At 42.0% G+C, this 20,297-nt stretch overlaps 1 protein-coding gene across 1 annotated transcript; it reads right to left on the bottom strand.

Annotated features, from left to right (window-relative positions):
* Positions 1 to 1,105: 1,105 nt before the first annotated feature.
* LOC124264243 lies at positions 1,106 to 20,061 on the bottom strand. Its single transcript, XM_046698979.1, has 4 exons — positions 19,729 to 20,061; positions 7,893 to 8,260; positions 2,801 to 3,455; positions 1,106 to 1,233 (listed from the first exon to the last, which is right to left on the bottom strand). Exons 2-4 carry the CDS (start codon positions 8,007 to 8,009, stop codon positions 1,106 to 1,108), a joined length of 900 nt encoding a protein of 299 aa, XP_046554935.1. The 5' UTR covers positions 8,010 to 8,260; positions 19,729 to 20,061.
* Positions 20,062 to 20,297: the final 236 nt, after the last annotated feature.

Genomic DNA, 20,297 nt, shown 5'->3' with positions numbered 1-20,297 from the left:
TGATAGAAGTAGTATGCGCCTGCGTCAGGATGCTGTTTTGACAGGGAGTTCTGAAATAAAGCATATTTGTCAGTAGCTGTGAGTAACTTTTTTATTTAATGCAACCACAGTACAGATGACATGAGATGGAGTTTTGCCGGGTTAAAAAGCTAACAAAAGCATACAAAAAGCTTGTCTCATGAATCTATGTCAGAGTAGTTTGAGAAAGATGTGAGATTGTGAGTATTGTTTCACATCGCGTTGAACAGTATATTAGTGAAGATCCAACCCATGCTTGTCTCCACCCGTGAAGATCCGGGTTAGAATTGGTCTTCAGCAACCCATGCTTGTCCTATGAGACGACTAACGGGATCGGCTGGTCAGACTCGCTGACTTGGTTGACACATGTCATCGGTTCCCAATTTCGTAGATCGATGCTCATGATGTCAATCACTGGTCTGGTCCTGACACAGTTGTTTACAGACCGCCCCCATATAGCTGGAAAACTGCCTCGTTCGTCGTTATACAAAAAACAATCCAATATAAAGAAGGCTGTTATAATGACACGGAAACTGTCCTTATTTACAAGAACTCGGTAGTTTAAATCTCGACGTTTGCCCTCGTTTGCTAGGTTTTCAGAAGTCTTCTGGGATTATTACATCCAACAAGTCGACTCGCCACTGCAAAATCCATAACTCAAGTCCACGTCCTTAGTACGCTATACAGCAAAACCTCTGTTGTAGTTTCATTATTTGTTTCAGAAGATACATGAAAATTCTATACTTTTTGGACGTATTTTATGCACGTAACTATCATTTATGCCGGATGGCGTCTCGTACCCCTCTCGTGGCCACGGCTTTTCTGTCCGCAAACGGGCATGGAATGAAAATACTATGATTACCAAGGAAAGATAACTCTGAATTCCCAAATATCCCTTGAATTCCTTCCCGTGGGTAACGATTCAGTCATTCCTTTTGTAAGACATCTTTTACCTTCCTTTAACAAAAGTTTATGGTTAAATTTAGAGTCTGTCCCGACCTTGGTACAATGTTTCGTCAAATGGTCACTACGCCAGCCATTGGTTTGACCATATCCCGAATGGCGTCTAGGGTACGACTTCTTGCAGTCAAAATGATGGAGAGAATTCATTTATGTATCGAAACAGCTTTTCTTTCTTAAAAACACTGAGGAATGTCTGTAAAATATCGATTCCTATAGTAACGATTCGGAACATCCTACCTAACTCTTGATCGCCTATAAATGACAGATACAACAGGATACACTTTAGAGAACACAACAGAACAGACACGTTAGAGAACACAACAAAAAGAAAAAAAGGACACGTTAGAGAAACAACAAAACAGACACTTTAGAGAACACAACACAACGGACACGTTAGGAGAACACAACACAACAGATACGTTAGAGGACACAACAAAACGGACACGTTAGAGGACACAACAACACGGACACGTTAGAAGACACACACAACAAAACAGACACTTTAGAGGACACAACGAAACGGACACGTTAGAGAACACAACAAAACAGACACTTTAGAGGACACAACAAAACAGACACGTTAGAGAACACAACAAAACAGACACTTTAGAGGACACAACAAAACGGACACGTTAGAGAACACAACAAAACGGACACGTTAGAGAACACAACAAAACAGACACTTTAGAGGACACAACAAAACGGACACGTTAGAGAACACTACAAAACAGACACTTTAGAGGACACAACAAAACGGACACGTTAGAGAACACAACAAAACAGGAGACACACCTATTTTAGCCATGTCTGGTTCAGTACGAATATAATTATATTTCACTAATAATGGTTCATGAATAAATAACAGTTGATAAGCAGAACAATATCTGTTATTAAGCAACACAATTAACCTTGGCCCTACACTCCATCGTGATACTGTGCTCAAAAGAGGCAATTATCCAACAATGCCGAGGATGGCGTATTGGCCCAAATACGATATAATCTCAATCATTGCAGTAAGGAACTATAATGTATTATGGCTTCAAAATGAGCTTTATCTAGGTCAGTGAAATGATAGATTGGGAGGCAGTTAAATGTTACACAAATCTGCAGTAGCCTTAAAGGAAGTCATCGAGCAATAAGGAAATACTTGACTTATAAAGGAACACGTGATTCTATAATACGCACACACACACACACACACACACACACACACACAGAGGCAGAGAGAGCGAAGGGTTGGGGGAGAATAGCCTTTTTGTTTACAATACCAGTGTCAAAACTACCGGTTGGAAATATGTGTAGAGGCAACACTGAAATATAAATTAGGTACAAATGTAATTAAGCCTCCTTGTGGGATAAGGCGTGCAGTGAGCAGAGGGCGACACCATAGGGTCCGTTAGTACTTCGCGAGACCTTAGTACTTCGGGTGACAAACAACGTTTTATACCTTTTCGAATGGTCTCATGGTTGTCAGTTGACAGTAAGGAACCGATAACCCTTGCAGGAATAACACATTTCCGATCTAACCATCCCCAAAGTAGCCATCTATTACGACTGTCAGCAGCTGTGACAGCCACGCATGGTTGTACACTTGGTTCAGTCTAGTAAAGGCATATTTGGCGGTCGCGTAATTTGGAACCAGAACTGGTTCTTGAATATACGCGTGTCACCGGAAATCTGGTACCGGAAGTAAGCTGGGTCCCGTCTCGCATATCGCAAGTTGGCGCGCTCCAAGGGAACCGGAAACCTGCTTAGTACCGGAAGTAGCGAAGCGAGACTTACAGGCTTACAGTCTCCAATATCACCTGGTATAACTCACCTGGAAGTTGGTACGGCACTATAGTCAGCAGTCCCTGCTTGACATAGAAATCCAACACCATCTGCACATCGCGAGTAACATCCAGAGTGAATATCAACACCATGTCTACCCCCATGATTCTCTGGAACTCGAACCACTCCACAAGACGTTCTGGCTTCAGGGTGTGGCTGTAGGCGATCTTCCCACACACTGCCAGCTGCCCTGCACGTTCTGCCGCGTGCACAATAGTCTGGTACTGGTCTGGGTCCGTGCTGCACGTGCTTGATGACAACGATACGTGGGTGGCGCCATCTGGTGGTGAAACTAGAGGGCAGGATATTTGCCGTGCTGGATATGGGGCTGTGTAGAAGAGTTCGGTCAAAGTACTCAAGTACATATAGTGGTGAAACTGTCTCAGCGTAGAAGCCCAGGTGACATGTAACTTCCGGCCATCTTCCAAAACACAGCAGACGAGCCTGGCGTTACTTCCGTCGAAGGCATTCACGACAACAACTGGGTTAGCAGGATCTGATTGGTCAGCAGGAATGACGGCGGACAGGATGTACGTCTTTTGATTGGCTACTTTGAGTAGGGCGGAGTGATTTGCACGAGGTAAGGTGATCCGGGTATTCAGATGCCAATTCATATCCGGTTGCAGCTCAACCGGAACACCGCCCTGGAAGAAGAAAACATAAACAATGTCACAGGGTGGAAGCGCTGTCTGCATGAAATGTGGAGTTGCCCCAAAAGCAACTCCATTTCCTCGCTGGACAGTGAAAGAAAGACACGTGACGCATGAGTAAAGGTAGGTTTTTCCTCGCATTTTCATTATTTTGCAAGTATATCAGGTTTTGCCATTTGGCAGAAGGATCTAGAAAGTTACAGATCTTTCTGTAATTGCTTGACACCCTCCATATTTATTGCAATTGCGCGTTAAGCAAGGGCACCCTCCTGAGTATCGGAACAAGATCGCGGAAAATGATCGTTTCAACACGAAATATGACATCCTCATCAGCAGACACACGTTTTTTTTGCTGTCAATTCTTAGATATAGTGATTTTAGGTCTTCATTCTCAGTTTAGGCTTCAATGCGTCAGTAGTTTTTCAACGATCGTCGAAAAATCAATGTGTACATTTTATATGGAGTTGTTCACGTTTAGCAAACAAACTGTCCATTGCGTTGCGAGTTTACTGTCCAGGAGTTCACAGTTTATAGTTTTAACCGTCATGTCATCAAACGTTATTCTCGAGATACTGCCTACCTGGCGTATGTATTACAATTTTTTATCTTCAAGTACGATTGTACACCCTCACTCCAGTTTGTACCATGTCTGGGATTTACTGGATGCAAACCTATAAAAACACATATTAATTTGTTTTAAAAAAACATGCATTCGTTTCACTTCAGCTTTACTTGCCAGCGTAAAGGAAACACGACATGAAAACGAAACTAAACAAGAGTGACCTCCCTTTCAAGTCACTTTCGCGCGTACAACCGAAAATTAATTTATTCAAAATCGTGACCGTAATGTATGTTCATTGATGATAGATATAGATCAAGTACTTCGGTAGATGTCGTGAAAATACACAGTAATCTCATTTGCTGATTTTTCCGGTCTTTATCGTCCTATTAATCCGGTTTCTACCCATCTTATCCGATTGCTTCCCAACCAGTGGCATCATGGCGGAGCGTTCATCGGGCTCATATGGGCCATAGGATTCAAACATTTACAAAATCATGTACGATCAGAAGTGTATTAACAAATATACAAATATACATCTACCCCAGGAGTAACCAAGACCAGGTTATTCCAAAGTATGTACATTGTTCATACTATCATTCAGATATTAGCATTGCACATTCGGGTAAAGCACATCACTAAGCATCTGAAAACCAAGGGACATCTAACCGATGTTGAATGTGCGAAATCAAATACAATAATGACTTCCTTTGTTCCCACCGGTGGCACCAACAGCGATATGGACAAGTCAATAGCAGTTGTAAAAAAAAATAAAGGAGAAATCCAAATGACACAATTTAATGAGAAAATGAACTTGCCGATCTTATTTGCAGACCTCCTTACGAAGACAGCCAAAACTATGTTGAACTTGATTGATAAACACCATTCTGGAATTCAGGAATGTGTCAAATTTTCTTTCTTATAAAATAAGATTGTACACTTTTGACACTTCAAAATACACTTTCAAACCACCATGAATACGCTTTGCAGACAAAGGGGGTAGACATAGTCTGTGGTTAATAAATGCATTAGTTTGATATGTTTAAGGTTTCAGGAAATGAATTTCGAAGTTGAACCACTGGACGAGTCGCATATATCCTTCAATACCAGTCGTGTGTTGTCAAGCAAACCGGAAAAAACGAAGAAACAGGATGGAGACCGAGTCAAAACATTGACTTCACAATAGTCTCGTTTCCTGCTGACTTAGGTCCGTCCTGTTGCACAACTTAGTACAATAACCAGTTCAGAATTTTGAGACCAACTCATTCAACTGGATGTATAAATATTAATCAGTATCATTAATTTGATACATCTAATCACTTGTATATTGGACACTACTCTCCTTCTAATCCGTACTCTGTCGTACAACGTGCTCTGACAAACGGAAATCTGGAAATCGTGGAAATCTCAAAACGAGGTTCACCTGCGAGAAACGTTTGGCGGTCTTGTACGGACTTGATATTATATCAATCACATTGTGCGTTACCAAAATACACTTAATACGCGCAAAGAACACATAACAGATGTAACCAGTGAGCCAGATAAATTATGAAACATTTTTACGACCTCGTGAAACAGGGGCAGTCTGTGACGTCTTAGTTAACGTCATGCTGCCTAAACCTAGACATAAAATATAGAAATACGATTTTATTAAAGTTCATTTGTAAATACGAATTTCTTATGAAACAAGGAATTGGAATTTAGTGTAACCGTAGCTGTCTGTAGTGTCTCTTTTCACTTTCACACGAGAAAATTCAGATCGGCTGGAAAGTAGGTCATTGTCCGAATTGGTTCATGAGATTCATGTTTCGGTTTGACCGCTGCCACATCTGCGGCAAGTTCTACAAGTCTCAAGTGGCCTCAAACTGCACGTTAAGGGGATCCTTCACAACAACTACCGTTTCCATTGCCAAGTCTGTGGAAAAGGGTATAAAAAACTGTGGGATTTCAACAGTTGCTGCTCTACAATCCATGCAACTACATCATACTTCAACGTAAACATTCAAAGCAATGGACAGTTTCAAAACAACTCCCTGTAAAATGTACAGTTTGATTTTTCGACGATAACTGAAAAATTGCCGATGCATTAAAGCCTAAACTGTGAATGAAGACCTAAAATCTCTATTTCTAAGAACTGACAGCAAAAAAAGGCGTGTCTGCTGATGAGGATGTCATATTTCGTGTTGAAACGATCATTTTCTTTCGACACTCAAGAGGGTGCCCTCGCCTAACGCTCAATTGTAATAAATGTAGAGTGTGTCAAGCTATTACAGAAAGATCTCTAAGTTTCTAGATCCTTCTGCCAAATGGCAAAACCTGATATACTTGCAAAATAATGAAAATGCGAAGGAAAACTTACCATAACTCTAGCGCCACGTGTCCTTCTTTCACTGTCCGGCGAGGAAATGGAGTTGCTTTTGGGGCAACTCCACATTTCGTGTTGACAGCGCTTCCACCCTGTGAATGTAGTCCAACACTGTTCCCCAAGGGTAATCTTGGGTCTGGCAGGGGAGGGTAGCGGGTACCTCTAAAGTCCTCTCGGACGGACGACGGACCATTTTGAACACTCACGGGGGTCGGACTGGTCCAAACTAACCAAACTTGATCATACGGCGCGACTTAAGTGGAAAGGGCCATCGGGCCTAGCGTCGTGGCTGACGGTTTGTCGTGGATGCTCCTGATATCGACTAGTTATTTGACTTGATTATATAAAGGCCGACCGGATACGGATATAGAGCATTTAACAACTCTCACCCACTCACTCACTCACTCTGCCTAGAAGGAAAGGTTCGGTTCAAACATGAAGACATACATATTTTAAATGGATATATTCTATAACCCACCTGGACGCTAAGAATGTCCCTAACACATGTTCAGCAGTTTTGCACAAGCGTTAAGCATTCAGCATGTTTGAGACCCGTGAAGATCCGGGTTAGAATTGACCTTCAGTTACCCATGCTCGTAAGAGGCGACTAACGGGATCGGGTGGTCAGGCTCGCTGACTTGGTTGACACACGCCATCGTATCCCAATCGCGTAGATCGATGCTCATGATGTTGATCACTGAATTGTTTGGTCCAGACTCGATTATTTACAAATCGCCGCCATTATAGCTGGAATATTGCTGGGTGCGTCGTTAATCAGGAAACAAACAAACAAATCGGCATGTTTGACGATTTTAACAATCGTTACTGACCGAATTCGACCCTATATAAATGAAGTGAGATTGTGCAGATAAGCTGTTACAGGACTGACTGACTGAGTTTGGTTTTACGCCGCTTTTAGCAATACTCCAGCAACATCACGGCGGGGGGACACCAGAAATGGGCTTCACACATTGTACCCATGTGGGGATTCGAACCCGGGTCTTCGGCGTGACGAGCCAACGCTTTAACCATTAGGCTACCCCACCGCCCCAGCTGTCACAGGAAACTCCAACAGCAGAACATGTCATTGTGTACTCCACCATCGCTTACACGCGTTGGTCGTTGACCGAGTGATAATTTCAGCTTGTTGATAGTCGTAATGGCACGTTTCACTCACTTAGCGTGTGTCACATTTGACATTTCAGATTACGACTATGTCCTGCATTAACAAACATACATTGCGCCACAGTGTGTTGCATTTTCTGTACATAGTGCAACACTGTGTCCTAGATAAACAAACAACAGTACAAAAGCGTCTCTTGCATGGAAAAACATTGCAGCAGTGTAACAAACGTCTATATAGTGTAACAGAGTGTCACAATGTTGTAACTTACAGTATTATATAAATAGTTAGGGCTTAAATAACATATAACTTCAATGTTACAACACTTATGACGTACCCTATGAATACACTGTGACGTACCCTATGAAGTACCGTGTGACGTACCTGAGTCAGCCATGAGTGAAGCAGCACGCACAGGAAGCAGAATGTAACGAGGACGGACGCTGTCCGACGTAACGTCAGACGCCGCGAGTTCGTCATACAGAAATATTTAGTCGTCATCTTGAAGCAAGACTACGTCAAATACCGAGTGGATCCTAGCCGAATCAGTGGTCCCAGCATCGCATAGCCCCGCCACAAGAAATGGTCTTTCTTGTCTTACATCATACATTCAGAACACACATACTAGCAGGACATGTTTGAAGAAAGGAAGAAAATAACAGTTTCTTGTTTTTCATCCACACGCTGTTCCTGACGTCACCGAGTAATTAGTGGTTGTCGCTGTGTGTCGTTCGCTTCCACTCAGCGGTAATCTGGAACAAAGGACGTTAATGTGAGATAGACACGTGACATGTTACTCCCGTGTTCCGCACAGCTACATCCTGCCTCCTCGACAGCAGCATGTGGGATCAGCAACGTAATGCATGATTTAATGAGCTAATGGAAATGGCCTTTCATTTTGTCTGGGTACCTCCGTTTTAGGCCATGATTAATTAATGATTAGATTTTCATTTCGCCCAGCTCAACCCTTGAAAACACGTCACAATGACAGGGTTGAGGTTCGATCATCACATTAAATATAAAACTTGTTGCTTCAATGACTGACGTGTCGCTTTAAATGGACTAAACAAGGTCTGGTCGGAGTCACTATACTGTGGCTGAAACTGTGACGTAATACATGACAATGCCAGTACTTTGAAATCGACAAAAGTCCTTACTAACATCTAGTCTCTGAAATAAACATATTTTACAGAATAAATAATAATAAAATAAAATAATAACTTCCATAGGCTTTCTTGGATATATTTGTTTCAGGGTCTGTATGACAGTCTAAGCCGCACACAGCGAACTAGACTAACAACTAGTCTCTGAAATGAACATATTTTACTGAAAAAAGTTCATAGTAAAAAAATATAAAATATAATGAAAAGGAGCCCTGAGACTTTCTTCATTTTCAGAAGCTGAGGAAATCTAGACTTGCCACATTTTCTAGACTTGTGTGGGCTTTCTTTGATATATTTGCTTCAGGGTCTGTACGACAGACTAACAGCGCACGTACATGCACGTTGCCGCGTAAATAAAATAAAATTAAAAGCGAGGTAAATATCAAGTTGACATGAGCTCAATTTGTTCTAAGTATCTCTATCGTCTCTTCACTCCAACAGATGTATCATAGAGTGTTGACGAAGTGTCTGCACAACACATTATCAAAAAGAACAAACACAAGCACAATCTCACCACAAAAAAGTAACAGTATTTCCAAACTTTAACCATGTGAGGAAACAAACGTATCATCCGAGGCCCGTATGACCAACGTTGAAAATGTATGTGTCATTTGGCCGCTAAATTTCCATTTGTTTGGCAAGTCATGAAATAATAGATCGTTTGGGAGACTATGAACACATGTGACAAAGGTGTGTACATATTGCTGTCTTGTGTTTATGACGTCTGAAATAACTGTAAATGCTGTTCATTTATGACACATGTTTAAATACCCTTGAAATCGTGTATGGCCAGGTTTAGATTTGGCCTACATTTCTTACCCTTCTAAACGATCGGTCATAGGTATATGAATTATTTCCATATTGGCAGAAATTAGCATCTATTTCAATGGTTCGGTTATATAACTACATCATATTACCAGCACTGGCTGCCTGTGGAGTCTGTCAACAAATTATCAGCTCGTTAAGTCGGACAATGGCTACTAGGTACACTAGCTAGGGCCAGCTAACTGATGTTAGACATGGGTGAGGTTCAGTCTTAGCTTATTGCAGTGGAGCGGATACACAGATAAAATGTGTATGCAAAGATAAAAGCATAAAATTGTGCACATTTATTAACTGATGCATAGCGAACATTTTAGGATACGGAGGCGCGTAAAATATTTGTATGTATTGTGCGCTTGCACAGAAGGCTTTGTTTGCTCCTTAACGTCGCAATCTACAATGTGACACCTAATGCACACCAATGTCAATCTTCATTGTGTCCAGTTGTTCTTTACCCTCCTTTACAACCCTGTATTTTAGTTGCCAATCGGGGCAGTGGGGTAGCCTAGCGGGTTCGAATCCCCACATGGGTACAATGTGTGAAGCCCATTTCTGGTGTCCCCCTCCGTGATGTTGCTGGAATATTGCTAAAAGCGGCGTAAAACCAAACTCAGTCAGTAGTTGCCAATCAAAGTTAAAACAGTACCCAATAAAACACTGTCATTAGGCTTTGCTCTGTCTACAAGACGTTCCTTTGTAGAGGTCTCAAACTGCTCTTTCAATACGGGTCCTTGTTCACATGCTGAGTGAGTGAGTGAGTTCGGTTGTACGCCGCTTGTAGCAATATTCCAGCAGTATCACGGCGAGGGACACCAGAAATGGGCTTCACACATTGTGCCCATGTGGGGAATCGAACCCGGATCTTCGGCGTGACGAGCGAACGCTTTAATCATTAGGTTACCCCACCGCCCCTCACATGCTGAGAAGGTGCCAAGCAAAGTGGAGTATAAATTTCAAAACTGCTCTACAACTCCCTGAACTGATATAAAAGACAGTACTGAAAAGTAACTTTTCTTGACATGGAAAGGCGAAGACTTTCCGGAAATACATGATGGCAAGGTATTGGCATGCATGACGCAGGGAGGTCCGGTCGCAACATCAGTGCTAAATGTAACATTAAACACATTGTTATTAGTCCACTTAACAGAAAGCACGAGTCCAAGTCCGGATGTCCAATGACCATGATGACAGGGTCCAAGTTCGTCCAGCAATGCAATGGAGAGTGGTAGTGTCTCAGGAACTCCATCTATACCATCAGAAGGGGGGCTGCTGGTCTGGTCTGAGGGTACGTTGTCCGATCAGACGTCCCTTGCTTAAAGATAGGCACAAACAGAAACGTTTGGTGTGGTACAAACTCTAACAAAAATGCAACTTGAGAAAATATCGTGTAGGGTTCATTGTTCTCATGAAAGTAGCTATCTTCTACACGTTACCGACGGCCGTTGTCGCGTATGCAGACGTTGTATCACAAGGAGATGGTCAATGCAGCTGTACCATTGTGGTGGCGCACTGATTGTGTGTGGGTGTGGCTGGAAGTCGGATTTCATTACAGTACCTGCGGCACACAATGGTCAGTGTTATCGACAGGAAGTACTGGATACAGCCATGGTGCCACATTTTGCACAACCTTGCCAATGGTCAGATATTCGTGGATGACAGCGCTAGGTTGTCTCGAGCCTTCATCGCCTTTCTAGAGAACAATGATACTGAGACATTTCCATGTCCGCACGAAGCCCCGATACAATCCCAATTGAATATCTTTTGGCCTGTCTTAGATGCAGTTCGCCCATCCTGCTCAAAATGAAGAATTGAGACAGGCACTGCATGAGGAATGGCAGAAGAATCAGCTGCTAATAATACAATACTTGATTGCCAGTATGGGGAGGAGACTGGCAGATGATATAAGAGGGATAGATGGCTACACCTGGTACTGATGTGGTCGCATGTGGTGGTTCATACAATCAGAACAACCATTGTTTAAAAAATGTGCGACAATCAGATTTGTAGGGTTGTCACTATGACCATCATTTCAATCATTGCTGATGTTCACGTTTGTGTGTATTCATCTCAGATTGCAAGTAAGTTGTTACCATGTTTCAATTTCAGCCTTGTTTTTGTAAAATCGGAGTAAAATGTATTACAGTTTCCATTTTAATCCGAGAAATCTGGTTTTCAAAGCATATACAACATGTAGCGTTTTCGCACTTATCTTTAGAAAGTGGGTTGTGCATGATTAATGCTCATGGATATATGTCAGTATGACGTTTAGCATGAAGTCCAAATTCAATATCGCAACCTGTCATTTGTATCATAATTGTCATAGGACCTGTAAGTAAAGATTATTGTGTCTCCATGACTATTCAATTTCTACTAACAGTTGTCATGAACATAAGTTTAGTTTATTTTGATCAACTTTCTGAAAACCTAAACTTCAGAACTTAATTATGCTAAAATGGTATTTTCTAAAGAAAACCTATTGAAAATGTTTTATCCGACATTTTAAAATCGAATTAGACGAAACATTTACTGAATTGCAATAATAAATGTTGTTTCTTACTATTAAACAATAAATGTGCGGATTAGTGATGTTTACTGGAATAAAATGACTGCTCCCTTGCGATAGACAAATCTGGATTATCTCCCTTACTTGCCCTTGAGTCACGAAGTTGGGGAACAATCACTTAGAGTTTATATTGTTTTAAGTTTCCAAAACTTCAGCTTATGTATGATTGTGCTCGAGCTCTTTTGCCACTTATAATATGTAGTTTCAGTGTCAATTTTGATCAGAAAAAATGAAAACATACTTATCTTTTGTCATAGATCTCCATATTGCACAAAGCTGTCTGCTACGCGCCATATTGGATAGAGGGAGCATTCATAGTTTTGGGAAGTAATATAATAATGTAAAGTTAAATATTTCTTCTCTTTTCATGTACCTGTAAATAATTAATATGAAATTATCAATGTTTTAATTATATAATTATGTGTTACTGCAAACTAGACTGTCTCGCAGTCCCTCGACCATTTGTTTCCCTCCCACTCAATCCTTTCTGTTATGCAAAACTGTTCGTAAAGCAAGTCTAGATTTTCGTTAGGCTAATTGCAATTTCCTGAATCTCTTGGCTTCAAATCAGCTGCTTCTTTATTGAAATTATATATTTTCAGAGACTAAGTGTCAGTCTGTCTGAAAACAACAGTCCCGTAAGGCGGGAAAACTCGTGACAAATATTGCGTCAGAGTCGTTCACACATGGAACCAGTTGTCGATTACACTCATGGCCGTCACAATGACCTTAGAACGACCTGTCCCACGCCCAGTCAAACTGTGATCGGAGTCATTGTTCATAGTGGAAACAATTATCCGCCTAACTTGGTTCATGAAAGCCTGCGTCTTTATTCCGTATAGGGGCGGCGGGGTAGCCTAGTGGCAGTGTATGAAGTAAGCCAAAACTCCAGCCAGACATCAGGGCTGGTAACTTCAAAATGTTACCAGCCCCAAATGGATTTTACCAGACCAAATATGGTGAATTTACACAGATACATGGAACATCTCAAATTTTTACCAGACCATCGGCCGGGCTGGCTGGCTGGCTGTAAATTTTAGACCGTCCGTCAGAAATCAAGACCGTCTCGGGTCGGACGGGCCTTATTTCATACACTGCTAGTGGTTAAAGCGTTCCCTCATCACGCCGAAGACCTGGGTACAATTTATGAATCCCATTTCTGGTGTCCCCGGCCGAGATATTGCTGGAATATTGCTAAAAGCGGCGTAAAACCTTACTCACTCACTTTATTCCGTATGTCTTTAATTATTCCTTCTAAGGTTGGTCATCGTGGTTGTATGCATATCTCTCCCGAATACCAACTGCTGGAACATTGCTTGGGGTCCTATATTTATTACGGGTCTCTCGGCTCGACTTCGACCAACAGGACCTCGGATATCGATAGACTAACGCTTAGTCTCTGAATATATATAGAATATTGATAGAAACAAATAGTTTCATTTAAATTGAAAAGAGTTAGTATGGTTTTACGCCGCATTTGGCAATATTCCAGCAATATCATGGCGGGGGACACCAGAAATGGGCTTCACACATTGTACCCATGTGGGGAAACGAACTCGTGTCTTCAGCGTGACGAGCGTACGCTTTAACCACTAGGCTACCCCCCACCGCCCCTAAATTGATAAGAAGCCCCACTAAGATGGGAGATTCTGAACCTGGAGAAATCTAGAATTGCTTCATCAAGGAATTGACCCCCTCCGTGGTGTAGTGGTTAGAGCGTCCGCCCGGAGAGCGGAAGGTCGCGGGTTCCATCCCCGGCCGCCTCATACCAAAAGACGTTAAAATATGGTACTTGTTGGTCCCGCCTGGCGCTCGGCATTAATGGGTACAACAAGGACTGGTCGGCTCGGAGTCAGTAAAATGTGTCTGAGTGGGATATTCCTACTTCACTGCGGCATGGTATCTCAGTGGGCTAGCACTATAAAACCAGCTAGTACAAGCAGCCACACATACACATCATGCACGTCGTCATATGAGCGAAATATTCTCAAGAACGACGTTAAACCCAATTTCACCTCACCTCATCAAGGAATTTAGCATTGCAGAACGGCCGGAACAGAAGGGAAAATAATGTTGTTCTTGGAAATCTAGACTTGCTTCATTAAGGAATTTAGCATCGTAGAAATGGTCCGGCGGAAGGGAAAATAATGCGTGACTACCACGTGACAGAATACAATATGGCGGCAGTCGTAAACTTTATATAACTGTTTACGTTTCAATTTGTCTTCAAATCAAAGTGTATTCTCATTTCTGTTAACTGTAGAATAACCCTCAGCAGATATTTCTTACGGAAATGTTTTTGTTTGCTTACATTTATTGTTATGCAAAAGCTGACGTCGTGTTAGGCCAAGGATAGCCTCGGTTGAGATACCAAATATTAAAATATTATTCTGTCGTACAATGGCCTGGCTCCCATAAAGGCACCATCTATCCACGACTGGTTAAATGTGTGGGTACCCAAGGGAGTCTATATAAATCTTGTAGAGTCTCCCTATGACGAACACTGCATGCTTTCATTTGCTACAAAGACAGATGCAAAGTTATAACTGGCTACAATTAGTGAAATATGTTATATGTATACATAACAACTGCACTATAATTCATAGCTATGGAGGTTTAGTGAGCTGGAAATTACTGGCGTCTGACACGGGCCATGCAAAGAGAGCTGCGTATGCCAACCGACATAGTCTCAAGCAAACAAACCCTTTCCATTACCTACCATCCTCGATAATCAAGGTCATAATATCTCCACTCTGTGATGATCTATACTTAGGATCCATTCGCCACCACGTGTAGTTCAGTTTGAGTTTTTCAGTTCGGTTTATAGTTAATAATCTATAATATGGTCTCTGATTAAACCAAACCGTCAGTCAGACCAAATTACATTCATAAGCGAGAGAAAATGTCGGTTAGTGTTAACAATAGTGAGTCCAGGGTATTTTTCACGAAAATATAATACCCTTGAAAACCGAAGATGGTTCGGATCAGTGTACCTACCTATCCCGTACCTTGACGCAAAAACTCAGGTAGACAACGGTTTAACGGTCTGTGATCAGATCCGTCGCTGTCTGTGCAGGTAAATCTCTGCAGGAAAATGTCCAGGTTGTCTGATAACGGTGTGATGGCGCTCTGTCACTCGCATCCTTATCCTAATTCATTAATGCTCGCTAGATATATTCGCCTCCTCATCGATAACAGATAATGGTCGTGGCTGCAGGCGTCAGTGTGGTGTCGGTATCACCCTAGCCTGTCAGCGGTTATTCCGTTTTGCTGTAAAACATCACGAGTCACTGGGCGGTATCCGTGTGGGTCAGCGAGACAAGCTGTAAGGCAACTGGGCTTCAAACAGAACCAGCTTACTGAAGTCAGTGTGTGTTTGTAAGCCGGTTTAGAAGTAGCACAGCATGATTCTAAGCTGTCAAAACCTATTATGATAAGGAAGTTGTAAGGGACTTAGATCTAGACGTATATAGACTGCTGAAATTGAAACTGGATTTTACCAACAAAGTACTAACATTCAAGTCTGAAACAACAGGAACCGAAACACGGCAAACTAAAGGTCAACATCGCATGAAATGTTAATACCTAGCGCTTATCTTTGGGATGTTTCACTTACTCAGTCTACGGTGGGTAGCCTATTGATTAACGCGTTTGCTCGTCACGCCGAAGACCCGGGTTCGATTCCCCACATGGTTACAATGCGTTAAGCGCATTTCTGGTCTGGATATTGTTGGAATATTGCTAAAAGCGGCGTAAAACTAAACTCACTCACGCATTCACTCTACCAGACGTCTTCCTCCCAGCACTGGCGCATTAGGAGGAAGCTGAATAAGCGGTCGGTAGGTCCTGAGTGAGTGAGATTAGTTTTACGCCGCACTCAGCAATATTCCAGCTATCTTGACCAGACAATCCAGGGTACAGCATGAACATCGATCTACGCAATTGGGATGCGATGACATGTGTCAACCCAGTCAGCGAGCCTGACCACCCGATCCCGTTAGTCGCCTCTTACGACAAGCATGGGTTGCTCGGTAGATCCTGAATTCGAGTCCACGGTAATAGAGGAAACTTTCCTAAATTTTCGGTTCGGCGGCCAAAATGCAATTGGTCGGGCGATGAGAAACACATACATATACGTGATGTCCTTACAACAAACCTGCCTGGCGCTCGGCATTAATGGGTACAACAAGGACTGGTCGGCTCGGAGTCAGTATAATGTGTCTGAGTGGGGTAGTCATGCTTCACTGCGTCATGGTATCTCAGTGAGCTAGCACTATAAAACCAGCTGAAGTCTGGGCTAGTTCAAGCAGCCACATGTACACACGCATGCACGTCGTCATATGTGCGAAATATTCTTAAGTGCGACGTTAAACCCCATTTCACCTCACCTCACCTTACCTCACCTCACCTTCTAGCAAAACCCTAGTAGCCCCTGTTGGCCGTAAGAGACGACGTCACAGATAAAGTTGATTGTGTCACCGCGCACCGACTGTTTATTGTCATTCCTAATGTCAATCACTGGGTTATTGCCAGTCTCGATTACTTACAAGCTGACGTCATATAGCTTGATTACCTTGCTTGAATCAGGGCATCTTGCGAACTTTGAACCGTTCTTCATAGTGAGTGAGTGAGTGAGTTTGATTTTACTCCGCTTTTAGCAATATTCCAGCAATATCACAGCGGGAATGACAAGTCTTTATGGATCTTCTTTATTGAACAATGTCGACGTTTCGGTTTAGATGCCTATATCGTTTCCTCATGTTTGAAAATGGTATATGTGTATATACCGAAACGTTGCTATTGTACAATAAAGAAGTTGATCATCTATAAAGACTTGCCATTCCTATTACTTACAACGTCTGGGGACACCAGAACAGGGCTTCACACATTGTACCCATGTGGGGAATCGTGACGAGCGAACCCTTTAACAACATGTCTACTTTATAACTTGTATGTGATTTATAATTTTATTATTAAATACGTTGGCTGCTGTAAGTAGGAAAATTCTAGTGTTGACGATGAATTTCATGTATTGCATATTTATATTAGGTTTTTAATCTCAATCTCAGACTCAATCGTATTTAAATGCAGAAACGTCAACAGACATTGATTAATGTTCTAAATTCGAAGTATTTTAATCACATCCACTCTCCAGTCTTGTACCTGATCTTGTGTTGCTTTTATACAAAACCTTCTCTTAATATTCATACATCCATTTTCACGTGACAAATTATTCTGCTCTGAAATTGTACTGTGGGTGACTGGGCCTTTAATACTGAATACAAATAACTGGGCCTTTAATACTGAATACAAATCACTGGGCCTTCAATACTGAATACAAAGCATTGGGCCTTTAATACTGAATACAAATCACTGGGCCTTTAATACTGAATACAAATCATTGGGCCTTTAATACTGAATACAAATCATTGGGCCTTTAATACTGAATACAAATCACTGGGCCATTAATACTGAATACAAAGCATTGAGCCTTTAATACTGAATACAAATCACTGGGCCTTTAATACTGAATACAAAGCATTGCGCCTTTAATACTGAATACAAATCACTGGGCCTTTAAAACAGAATACAAATCACTGGGCCTTTAAAACAGAATACAAATCACTGGGCCTTTAATACTGAATACAAAGCATTGAGCCTTTAATACTGAATACAAAATCACTGGGCCTTTAAAAATACAGAATACACTGGGCCTTCAATACTGAGTACAAAGCATTGGGCCTTTAATACTGAATACTGAATACAAATCACTCACGCCGAAGCCATTAATACTGAATACAAAGCATTGAGCCTTTAATACTGAATACAAATCACTGGGCCTTTAAAACAGAATACAAATCACTGGGCCTTTAATACTGAATACAAAGCATTGAGCCTTTAATACTGAATACAAATCACTGGGCCTTTAAAACAGAATACAAATCACTGGGCCTTTAAAACAGAATACAAATCACTGGGCCTTTAATACTGAATACAAAGCATTGAGCCTTTAATACTGAATACAAAGCATTGGGCCTTTAATAATGAATACAAAGCATTGGGCCTTTAATACTGAATACAAATCACTGGGCCTTTAATACTGAATGCTACTGACTGTAATACTGCCGAATGCGTGATAATTGCAGACAAATATTATCTCAACCTTGGGCATCATATTGACAATTGACACCTTATCTTATAGCGAGTTGTGACGTCCGATCTGGATATTTCGACTAAAAAAATATGAAGAAAAATCGAGTTGTTAATGGGTAACAAAACACCCAATGTTGTGTATCTGAGTGCTCTGTCCATACATCGTCCCCATACAATGATGTCGAGCTCGTAGACGTCTAAAGTGACACGACTCTGATTTCCATGAAGCCACCATGATCACCATACAGATGATGGAGGGCTCTATTTACCGAGGTACGTACATGCCCATGTTAAGATTAAGTGAGTGAGTGAGTGAGTTGGGTGTTACGCCGCTATTATCAATATTCACGGCGGAGGAAACAAGAAATAAGCTACACACGTTGCAGCCCTGTGGGGAATCGAACACGAAAATGCGTAACGGGCGAAAGCTTTGCCTACTAGGCTACACCACCAAAACCTGTATTAACAACAAAAGTGATTATGAAGAGTGAGTGAGTGAGTTTAGTTTAAAACCGCTTTTAGCAATATTCCAGCAATATCACGGCGGGGCACACTAAATATGGACTTCACACATTGTACCCATCTGGGGAATCAAACCCGGGTCTTCGGCGTGACGAGCGAACGCTTTAACCACTAGGCATCCCCCACCGTCCCTGATTATGAAGAGGTAGACAAGAGACAAAAGAGTGGGTTAGTGAGTGAGTCTGGTTTAAAGCCGCTTTGAACAATATATCGGTAAAACCACTGGTATCTTCGCGAGAAACGACTAAAGCCCGACATGATCTTACACGTATAACATTGCGCTAGCGATCCAACGAACACGGCCGGTTAATCTGCAGAGTATCCTAGACAAGTCTATAATCATTGCTCCACCACTGTTGAGGAAATAACTCCTCGCTATTTTTAATATTTTCCTGTTATTAGGTGGAGTGTTAAGTGTGTTGAGGAACAACATAGGGAGGCTGCCGCACTGGTTATCACGTGACCTCTATACGCAACACTATGGCCTCAAGGAATAATAGCCTGGTTCCGCTATGAGCCAAATATTTGTATTTTCGAAAAACGGATCCTCTAATATGGCTTCCAATTGCAGGATGCAAAGTCTGTGACAATACTGATTACAAATTGTGAGCTAACCTGTAAAATGACCGACTTCTGAACGACCAGCCATGTTTTGACAGCGGCATTCCGGTGCTACCACATCGTTATAGCGCGAAGATGGTAAGTTTCAGATTAGCGCTTCCCCACATTCATCTCTATAAGAATCCTGTTAAGGGCTGGCTTTAATTTTGTGTATAACACGTGCATTGATAAATAAATCTCTATATCTGTCCGTGTACCTAAAAACAGCAAGAAAACACCTCAAAGCAGGGCATCCACACGTGTAGTGCATCAGGTGATAGAGTTAGGCGAAAAGAGTGTTGCCGCTTTATTTCGGGGAGGGATGGTTCCGCATCCGTCTTCAAGCTATCCGACTGCCGGAGAAACAAATCAGATGGGATTTGACAGCGGCACTTACCTTGTTCCGTTAACGTGCTGGCTGTGATGTGAAATCTTTGTCCGCTCTCTGGTGAAGAACTGCAGGAAATCGTTTCCCTTCTCAACTCAGGAGTCGGTCAAATTATCATGTGCAACCTCACCACTGTCGTCTGCTGCAAGCGCGAAGCCTCGCTTTCGTTCCAAGCCTAATGAACGACTTTAGGCATTTAGTTATTTTCAGTAATTAGCGACTGATATCGCCTCTCGCTCAGACGAGACCTCTTCTGCGCCTTGGCTACTTTTGGGGAATCCTTTCACATCTTTCATTGATCGAAGCCATAATTACGGCACTGTCACTTCCCACAGTTATCGATCTTCTAGGGAACAAGCGCGAGATGGATGAAGCACTACCTCAAATACGTCATACATCTTATAATATCCAAAATTGGCAACAAATTGCAGCAAAGCCATCCAAACTGAGCTATCTGTGCACGACTTGTCAAGAACATCTTCGCGAACCGTCGCGCACATGACCTTGACCCTGTCGACAACAAACATTGGGTTTACATCGTTGTAGTCGGTGTTTCACGTATAGTGGGTTTAGTTGGC

Source organism: Haliotis rubra, unplaced genomic scaffold (assembly GCF_003918875.1).
Source record: "Haliotis rubra isolate DU_JTF1 unplaced genomic scaffold, ASM391887v1 Scf916, whole genome shotgun sequence".
Classification (NCBI taxonomy): Eukaryota; Metazoa; Mollusca; class Gastropoda; order Lepetellida; family Haliotidae; genus Haliotis; species Haliotis rubra.
The sequence above is the reverse complement of the archived record's forward strand: the minus strand, read 5'-3'. Positions and strand labels throughout refer to the sequence as shown.

Excerpts from the sequence above, each read along its gene's own strand:
- LOC124264243 (XM_046698979.1), bottom strand. The coding sequence starts at position 8,009 with ATGACGACTAAATATTTCTGTATGACGAACTCGCGGCGTCTGACGTTA. Across the intron at positions 3,456-7,892 it reads TTCACTCATGGCTGACTCAG|GGCGGTGTTCCGGTTGAGCT; the intron begins GTACGTCACACG and ends TTCTTCTTCCAG. Across the intron at positions 1,234-2,800 it reads AGTGCCGTACCAACTTCCAG|GCGATCAAGAGTTAGGTAGG; the intron begins GTGAGTTATACC and ends TGTCATTTATAG.